General features: G+C 32.1%; 1 protein-coding gene across 1 annotated transcript; it reads left to right on the top strand.

The window, feature by feature from the left end:
* The first annotated feature begins 781 nt into the window (after positions 1-781).
* On the top strand, positions 782-7,143 carry LOC145128706 (Cytochrome P450 superfamily protein). Its single transcript, XM_079063513.1, has 9 exons — positions 782-1,147; positions 2,603-2,927; positions 3,830-3,979; positions 4,569-4,805; positions 5,519-5,617; positions 5,837-5,915; positions 6,360-6,481; positions 6,576-6,703; positions 6,871-7,143. Exons 1-9 carry the CDS (start codon positions 957-959, stop codon positions 6,974-6,976), a joined length of 1,437 nt encoding a protein of 478 aa, XP_078919639.1. The 5' UTR covers positions 782-956; the 3' UTR covers positions 6,977-7,143.
* Positions 7,144-10,796: the final 3,653 nt, after the last annotated feature.

Below are 10,796 nucleotides of genomic sequence, written 5' to 3'. Positions count from 1 at the left end.
AATTGCCTCTATATATATAGCACTAGTGGACAACATGCTTGCTTTTACAAAAAAAAAAGGCAGTGGTTATTGTCTTCCTATCTCTAAAGTTATACTTTTTCATATTTTATTTAAAATAAAAAATATATATAATACAACTTGATAATAACATATAAATTAAAAGAAATAATAGTAGCACTAGTTATTATAATTATTTTATTAATTAAAAAATAATAATCGATTCGGAGTTATTACATCCACATACACGTAGTTATAAAACGTTAAAGTTTTTAAATTAAAAAATAAATAAATAAAATAATAATAATAATTACATATAGATATGATAAATATATGAATAAAAATATTGTATTTAGCTTCTGAAATTCCTCTTCTGAAGGAAAGAACGTGGGTATAGTTTATCATAGGAAACTATTTTGGTCAACGATGCTTAAAATGCTCCTTGCTTTAGTTTATTTAAAAATAATACTTTCATATATTTTCATAAACATCCCCTTCAAATTTGTACACCCTTACTTAATTCACGATACTTTACTAAATGTTCGAACCCATTGTTTTCGTCTTCTGTCTTTCTCAAATAAACTTAATAAATAATAACTAATGAAGTACTATGATCTCAACTAAAATTCTAACGTAACCCTACATTTAATAGAAATATGCTATATATTTAACACCCTAAACAACTTCATTTTCAAGGGCAAAATGGAGAAATGTCTCAAACATCAGGGTTGCAAAATTAAATATACGTAAGAGAGTCTTTATGTTGTTTAAAAGCCAGCAATCACCTTAAGAACTCAAAACACCACCATTATATATACCAACCTTCACCGCCACCGGCCCACCGCCACCATCATCATCACCTAGCTTAACCACCTCCTCCGCCATCATCTTCATCATCTTGCTTCTCAGGCTCATCGCATACAACCGTGGCATCATCACCTAGCTTCACCACCATCATTATGGTGTGGGGCTATGTGATCCCTGTGTTGTTGTTATTTATATACGTGGCAAAATCTGTAAATTTTAAAAGAAACAAGGGTAAACTCCCTCCGGGAGGAAGAGGGTGGCCTATAGTTGGGGACAGCATCAGTTGGTATAATTCTGTTGCAAGTTCTCATCCTGCTACGTTTGTCCAACAACAAGTTTTAAGGTACGTGAAACCCAAAAGGCAACTCGATTAATGAGAAATATCATCATTAAGTCTCAAGTTATAAATGGTAAATCGAGTTTTTAAACTGATGAAGATAAGAGTTAAAGTTATTAATTCAACTCTTAGCAGTTTAAAGACTAGATTAGCTGTCGGCAGCCGGTGGGAGTTGAAATCACAACTCTTAGCGTTCCGTATCTTCAGGAAATGGCAGGGGGTCTACGTCTCATAATAGGCTTCTACACGTTTCTTTTTTTTCGATTAAAATATTGGCTACATGTTCAAGAAATAGGATTCAACCATATGTTATTTTATTTTCTAATTTGGAATCTGTATATAAAATTAATTGTTTTCTATAAGAAAGTGATAACTAGATATGCTTTATTTTAAAGGTTATATATATACGGATTTCCTTATATGGTTTAGCACTTTATGGCTCATTGAGTTATTTCAAGTTTATTTGAAGGCTAGAAATAGTAGCTTTTCATTTATTCCTTTATATATATATATATATATATATATATATATATATATATATATATATATATATATATATATATATATATATATATATATATATATAACACAAGTTTTATATAACAGCTATTACTTTTTGATAGTTTTAATTTATTTTCATATATTTTCTAATTAATTTCTACCTACTAATTTTTGACAGTTTTAATTTAACCATTAGGACTCTGATATTTTCTTTTGTAAAAGATGCTAAAAAAAACTTTAAATTCTTTAAAAAAATCACTTTTATCTGAAATTTGTTAGATATAAATACATTTTATTTTAATTAACCACAAAAGTTAATATAAAATTTAAAAACAACTTTAATACTAAGCTACCATTGAATGTTAATCACACAAGATATAATATGTCCAACAAATAAAATATCATTAGATTAATGTAATATAATATAATTTGTTAAACAATTAAAATACACTAAGATAATAAGATTATATTAAAAAAATAATAATATATTTTAAAAAAACTAAATATTATTTTATGTTATTTTTTACTATTAAAAAAGAAATTATTATTTTTTAAGGTTACGCTGTAATATTCTAACAAAATATTACTTGTATGTTTATGTATGTGTATTATTTTAATTTATTAAAATATTAAAATATATTTTTTTAAATCTTTTGGTATACTCTAATAGAATATTATATTTATAATTATTCTAACATAAATTATCATGAACAACATTTTGGTTGGAATATTTGTCCGTTTACTTTTTTTATTTTCTAAAGAAACTGATCAAAATTATGAAAAAAACATTTTTTTGGCTTTTTGTTAATTTTATTATTCTAATTGTTTTTTATTTTATTTTTTTATCTATAAATGAGTGGCTTAGATTATGGTGTATGTCTCACAAAAAAACCAATGGTTTCTAAAGAACTTTTATCTATATATTTAAACTAATTTAACAAAAAATTGTATAAATTATAGGTATGGAAAGATATTTTCATGCAATATATTTGGAAGAAGGGCAGTGGTATCGGCTGATCCCATTTTTAACAAATATGTGATGCAAAACGAAGGAAGGTTTTTCAAATCCAGTTACCCAAAGTCGTTTCGAGACCTTGTTGGGAAAAATGGTGTCATCACTGCTCAAGGCGACCAACACCGGAAGCTTCATACAATTGCTTCAAATATGATGCGTACTGACACCCTTAAATCTCGTTTCTTGATAGATATCCAGCTTGTTATGCATCAAACATTTGCCACTTTGCATCATAATCAGACCATTTTGCTTCAGGATGTTTGTAGAAAGGTTAGTCACATTATATATAATCTTAATTGTCATCTGGCTTCTGAACAGTACTCCTTTTGATTTTAACTTATTGTATATGGAATTGGAAATCAGACGTTGACGTCTGTAAAAAATGATATTTCGAAATTTTGGTACATAAAAAAAAACGCATCAATAATGAAGGCTTATGAAAATGGAATATTTAACACAACATAAATGATTTTGCACAAACTACGTACCAAGTATGACTCGTGGGGGAGTTCAATAGGTTGTTCTATGGTGATAAATATGCCATGCATGTGCCGATAGAGGGGATACTGAAAGTCAACGAGTATCTTGCTTGAAAGTCAAACTCATGTGGGAATTGATTATGTGTAGAGAAAGTACACAATTACCACCTATACATCAGTTTGACATGTAGTCTTAGTCCTTCAAGTATGCCAAGTCCAACATCTATAGTCTCTTAAACCATGAGTCATATTACGATTGTAATTGATTCGATTTGACACAATTTTAGTAAAATCTCAAACTAAACTAAACCAAAGAAATCAACTTTGAATAAGCAATGTTTTATTTTATAGTTAGATTAGTGATTTGATAATAAGATAAAGCTAAAATAAACAATTACTTATTACCATGGCGTGTTTCGGTGTTTGCATATTTGTATATTGGTATTTATATTATGACAACAAGGGTATTGAATATCATCTTATAAATAAAGAAGATTTTCGCTTTAGTAGTTAATTAGATCTACACCATGATGTAAAAGTGTTTGAAACCTTTTCTTTTAATTTATTAAAAAACCCCAAGCTATAATGATTTGTAATAAACATTTTCAAACACGACACATACGTACTTTTTACTAAAACAAGATACCAAGATACTTCTATATTATTTGACTGGTTGTGTGATGTTGGTTTTAGTTGGCTATAAACTTGATGGTGAATCAGCTCCTAGGGGTATCAAGTGAAGCAGAAGTCGGTGAAATGGCGCAACTATTCTCAACCTTTGTAGATGGTTGTTTGTCACTTCCCGTCAGTTTGCCTGGTTTTGCTTATCACACTGCTATGAATGTAAGTCATTTAGTTAAACGTGTACTTTGTATGTACAACTTACAATTTAGGTCTCGTGGCCAATCTAATATGGTTAATCTAACTTAGGTTTGGATATTAGATATATATACATAGGGTACGAATATCTTTGACATCCGTACTCAAGATTATATGTGGAGTCTTTTGAAAACTAAGTCCCAAAAATAGAGTTCGTAACCATACCTATGGGTAGGCATGTTGGATATTCATGTTAAATTTAATATGCTCTTTTACATATGCTTGTATTTGTGCACTTCTAATTAAACTTATACATGTTTTTTTACTATGCTCTTTTAATCATTATTTTTAAATATGTAAACCCTCTTGTGTTAACGTAAGAGGTGATTTAATATTTGCTAATTCATTTTAAACATAATTATTATAATTTTACTAGGTAATATGGTTGAATTATGTTACAAAAATGTGGGTTCTTTTGTACCCATGTGTCAATAACCTATACATTTTGTTGTACTCAACGAGTTTGTTTTAAAATTGCTCTTGAAGTTATATTACAAAAATATCAACCGTCAAACAAGTATGACTAAAGTTATTGAAATGATTACTTTTGCAGGCAAGGAAAAATATAATTAGAAAGATTGAGAAAATAATACATGAGACGAGGCATGGTGAGTGTGATGGTGATGGTGGTTTGGTTGGAAGACTAGTGGAGGAGGGGAGTCTTCGAGACGAAGCAATTTCTGACTTTATCATTAACCTCTTATTTGCGGGAAATGAGACAACCGCTAAAACCATGCTTTTTGCTATATATTTCTTGACCACTTCTCCAGAAGCCGCTAATAAACTTTTGGTACGTGTTTTTTTTTTTTTTTTTTTTTTTTTTTTTTTTTTTTTTTATATAAATATATGAAGACATCCAAACTTACCATTAACGCTACATTTGACGAACTAAAAAGCTAGTTGATGCTAGTTGATGGCTGATTAATAAGCTAGGTGACAAGGTAGGTGAAATATGTAATATGACCACATAAAATGATATATAGAGATTGAGTATTTTTATAATTAATAAATGATATATTTAGAAGAGTTAAAAGAACACTCACTAAGCTCATTGAAATGCTAAGATGAATAGATTTTTAAAAAACTAGCTTATAAATTATATTTTGGTTTGACATGACAATCTAAACCTTAAAAATAAGATAACATATAAGCTAACTATGTTTTAAAAAATATATATAATATATATAATGAAAAGAGAATATATTAGAATATACTTTATCTAAATAGAACATACTTCATTTTGTCCATTAATTTAATTTATTCAAAATGGAACATATATACTTGTATTCCTTTAGGCATTTATATATTTTAGTTTATGTATTATATATTTATATACAATATACTGATCTTATCGTCGAAGTAGCTGCATTGGCTCTCCCTTATCATTTGGAGAGTATACTTTTTGCAACATACAAAACCATGTAATGTGATAGTAAAGATATATTTTGAGGATGTATTTTATTCATCTTTTAAATCTTATACTTTTGTTAATCATGTATATAGGAGGAGCACCAAAACATAAGGAATAAAAGACTTGATTCGGATGGTGAAACATATATGTTAAAATGGGAAGACTACAAATCGATGTCATTTACGCAGAATGTAAGTAGTCTCATTACTCGTTTCCTTTCAATTTATGTTTTATTAGTTATATGGAAGACTCTTATTACATGTTATTAATAGAACTATGCTCTTATTTATTATGATCAACTTTAATCTGCATTCTGAAAGAGTTTCTAATTTTTTATTGTTACATGAAACATTTGTATAGTTAATTGTATAAGCACATATCATAACCACTATTAATGTCACTTGATGCAGGTTATCGATGAAACTCTTCGCCTAGGTGGGATAGCAATTTGGTTGATGAGGGAGGCAAAAGAGGATGTTGAATATCAAGGTATATTTATTTTCACTTCAAGTTTTATATAACTATCATAAACAATATAAAGTCATGGTGTTTTGGATTGTTTATTGGAAGTGTTTATTGACCTATTACAATTTGACATCCATAATATAGAGTTGTAAGTGTTTGGATATAAAAGATTTCATAAATACTTATTGATTTAAATAAGGGGTTTGAGATAAATTATTTCCTCCTTACACTTATAAACACAATTTAATTTGTCTTATACGCAAGCACTTTTTACTAAAAAAATATGCGTTTTTTTAAATAAGCAAATCTCAAACATGCCCTTGCTATGCCTTACTTGGTTAAGTTATGTTGTTACATACGTGTTTGTCGTCCATTCAATAAGAATAATAAGAATATGATAATTCAAAAGCAATATCTCATGCTCACTCATGGCAATTACTTGGTTAATTTGCTTACGGACATATGTAGATTACGTTATCCCCAAAGGAAGCTTTGTGGTTCCATTTCTTTCGGCAATCCATCAAGACGAAAACTTTCATGAAAAGGCAAATAGTTTTAATCCTTGGAGATGGATGGATCCCCAAAACCAAGTAAGTTTTATATATATATTTCATTTTATATATTTTGTTACACGTGTACTTTTCCTTTATACCATATTAAGAACCTTAGTTATATTGATAAAAGGACAAGAGAAATTGGAGAACTAGTCCATTTTATTCACCATTTGGAGGAGGAGCTCGTTTGTGTCCTGGGGCAGAGTTGGCACGACTTCAGATCGCCCTGTTTTTACATTACTTTGTTATTTCTTACAGGTTTGGCTTTGTTTTAAAAGCTTTACTCTTGGTTGGTATGTTTATGCATCCATGCATGTATATATATATATATATATATATATATATATATATATATATATATATATATATATATATATATATATATATTAGGAATCCAACATGACAAAATCATTTACTTGTTTCAGGTGGACCCAAGTTAAGGAGGATAGAATGTCATTTTTCCCATCAGCAAGATTGGTTAATGGATTTCCAATCCAACTAACTAAAATTAATTTGGCATCCTCTATGTAAATGTGTCTACGTGGGTATATATATAAAGGAAGAGAACCTAGGACTAATTAATATAAAGTTATGTTTATATTCATGGATATACACAATAAGTGAGACCCTAATTATGATGACAAAGCCTTATATACTTTGAACACGTTAATACAGAGCATCACAACCTTATTGATTTATTTAACTACACCGTATGAAAAAAGTAACTTCAAATATCAAATTCTCCTTAACTTCTTTTATTTCAACCTACAAATCATGTATATAAATTTACATAATTTGTAAAAGGAACCTTTTTTTTATTAAGGGGGGTTTTTCGGAGCATGGAATGATCTATTATGTAGCACGGGGTAACACATGTTACCCTTCACATTTTCCCGTCAAATGTAAGTTTGTGAAAATTCGTCGAAATCCGTCACAAATCTATTACGAATCCGTTGGGAACTCATCACAAAGTCTAATAATTGTGAATTTAGTGTAAATTTGTTGGTTTCTTGACGATTTTGTGATGGAAAAGGCCTTCGGAAATGATTTTTTTTTTCTAGTAGTGCAACCTCTAAAAAATTTATACAACCCTTCATTTTTTGTTTCAGATCCGCCACAGTTTAGGAGTGTTCATTTAATTGATAAGTGTTTTTTTTAACTTGTTAGCTTATTGCGGTATCAAAACAGAGTTTTTAAAATATTTTTTGGATTAGCTTATATATTGTCAAAATATTATAACTTGATAAGCATTTTTTTTACTTTTTGGCAAAAAAAAAACTTCCTAGAAATTTGAAACTGCTATAAATTAAAAGGAGTTTTGATAAGTTTGGAGCAATTTATCAAAAATAGTTTATTTCCAGTTATACATCGCTATAAGCTGTTTTTAAAAAACTATATATCCAAACATTCATTTTAATTTAAACCGGTAAGGAACCGGTAATAAGTTAAAAAGCTTATTTTTAAGCATAGTCAAATAACCTCTAAATCTTCACTAAAAGCAATGGCAATATCGTTAAAAAACTTATTTTTAAGCATAGTCAAATAACCTCTAAATCTTCACTAAAAGTAATGGTAATATCTAATACCATGTAAATATATGTGTTTCATAGAATAAAATTATATAATTAAACCTTTTGCATAAACATGTTGAAATAATAAGAAATTAATTATAAAATTAGATTTCTTAAACTAAGATATATAAAACTTTGTAATTATATATATATATATATATATATATATATATATATATATATATATATATAACCATAATAACCTCTTTCTCCATTATTCATCCAGTCAAGTTGCTCTGGTGAAGGCAACCCAAAAGGACAATGCTACAATCGGGTCAAGTACATACCAAATATAGTTATGGGTTAGACACCTAATCCAACAAGTTATGTAATCATATTTGGGATAAATATAGCCTGGTCAACTATATTTATGCGAGATATGAGTAACATGTGTTTGAGAATGGTCGTGGTGAACAACGAGTCTAAAACTTACCAACACCCCATACAAGGAAACTCTAGACCGGACATAAAGTTTAAAATACTATAGGAGTATTTTATGATACTATAGAACCATACAACTAGACTCTTCATGTGTCTTTATACCGTTATTCTTGCGCAGTCGACATAACCAAACATATAGTTAAGACACTCTGTTTAGATAATACTCGATTCATGACCATTATCAAAGACTTATCATCATTCCAATTTTAAACTTTATGGTAGAAGTATGCCACCACGCAAATCTATCAGGCGTGTCAACAACACACCACCAACTCCACCACCGCCACCACATCCACAGATGGACACTGCCATTTTCCAAGCTGCTGTGGCAGCCGCCATGGCACAAATGAGCACAAATGGTACCAGTGGGACGGGAGGCAGTACCAATAATACTAACCAGGGAGATAGCCAGGGACACCCAATGGAATGCTCCTATAAAGACTTTACTAATGGCAAACCCAAATCCTTTAATGGAAGCGGAGGTGTCATTGCTTTGACACGATGGTTCGAAAAGACAAAATTAGTGTTCGAGATTTGTGCATGCCCAGAGGGAAGCAAAGTAAAATTTGCGGCCCGCACTCTCGCTGACATGACCCTTTCCTGGTGCAATGGCCATGATAAATCACTAACCCTCCCGGTAGCTAACTCGATGAGCTGGGAGGACTTGAAGATCCTGATGCTGGACGAATATTGCCCGAGGGGCGAAGTACAAATGTTGGAACAGGAGCTTTGGAACCTCACCATGATAGGCTCTGACATTGCAGCCTATACTGCCAGATTTAGCGATCTAGCAGTACTATGCCCTGGGATGGTGACCCCGAAAAGTAAAAAGGTGGAGCGATACATCTAGGGACTATCCTCTCAAATTCAAGGAAATGTGATAGCTGCAAACCCGTCCACCTTTGACAGCGCCAAACTATTGGCACAAACACTTGTGGATCATGGAGTCCGCCAGGGCTTTATGACGGCCATTCCCGAACAAACCAAAGGGAGTGACAATAAGAGAAAGTTCTGGAACAAGAAAAAGGGCCAGCCAACATAAGAGCCCGCAAAGAAACAACTAACGGTGGCAGTCCACGCTGCTACTGTTCCTGCCGCTCCAGCACCCACCAAATAATATGCTGGAACTCTCCCAAAATGCAATAAGTGCAACTTTCATCACCATGGAGCCTGCCGAGATATGCACTGCAATAATTGCAACACGATGGGGCACACCGCCCGTTTTTGTAAGGCACCGGCACAACAAACCACCCAAGACGCTAATGTCGAGGCGAGCCATGCTTGCTACAGATGTGGTGAAACGGGGCATTTCAAGAGGGAGTGTCCAAAAGCAAGGAATGACAGAGGCGTGGGAAGGGTTTAAACAATGGGGCATGAGGAGGCCATGAATGATCCTATAGTGGTTACTGGTACGTTCCTCCTCAATAATTCATATGCATGCATACTTTTCGATAGTGGTGCGGAGAAACGTTTCGTGAGCCACAAGTTTAAAAACTTACTTAAACAAAATCCCCAATCACTAAATGACACATTCACCGTAGAAATGGCAAATGGAAAGGCAGAGAGCACTAACGATATATACATAGGATGTACCCTCACTCTAAACAACTATTCTTTCCAAATCGACCTAATGCCGGTCACAATAAAAAGTTTTTGACGTTATCATTTGCATGGATTGGTTAAGTCCTCACCATGCTGATATCCTGTGTTACGAAAAGTCCGTTCGCCTTAACCTGCCAAGTAAAAACCGTCATCAATATATGGGAACAAACCTGGCACAAACCTTCGAATCATCTCTTGCATCAAGGCTCAAAAGTATCTATGCAAAGAATAATATGCCTTCTTGGATGAGAAACAAGAAGTGAAAGACATCAAGAATATTCCCGAAGTCTGTAACTTCCCCGACATATTTCCTGAAGACCTCCCAGGAGTACCACCCGAACGCCAAGTCGAGTTCAGAATCGACCTGATTCCTGGAGCCACCCCCGCAGCCAAATCCCCATACCGTTTAGCACCGGTAGAAATGCAGGAATTGTCCAGTCAACTCAACGAACTGCTAAGCAAAGGATTCATCAGACCAAGCTTCTCACCTTGGGGAGCACCGGTCCTGTTCGTGAAGAAGAAGGATGGATCATTCCGCATGTGCATAGACTACCGGGAACTAAATAAACTCACCATCAAAAATCGATATCCTTTACCTCGAATCGATGACCTCTTCGACCAGCTACAAGGATCAAGTTACTTCTCAAAGATCGATCTAAGATCCGGGTACCATCAGCTATGAGTCCATGAGAAAGATGTTCCCAAGACCACATTCAGAACTCGCTATGGTCACTATG

This window comes from Lactuca virosa, chromosome 8 (assembly GCF_052849685.1).
Source record: "Lactuca virosa cultivar CGN04683 chromosome 8, Lactuca_virosa_CGN04683_v6, whole genome shotgun sequence".
Classification (NCBI taxonomy): domain Eukaryota; kingdom Viridiplantae; phylum Streptophyta; class Magnoliopsida; order Asterales; family Asteraceae; genus Lactuca; species Lactuca virosa.
Note: the sequence above shows the minus strand (reverse complement) of the source record. Positions and strands in the feature narration are given on the sequence as shown.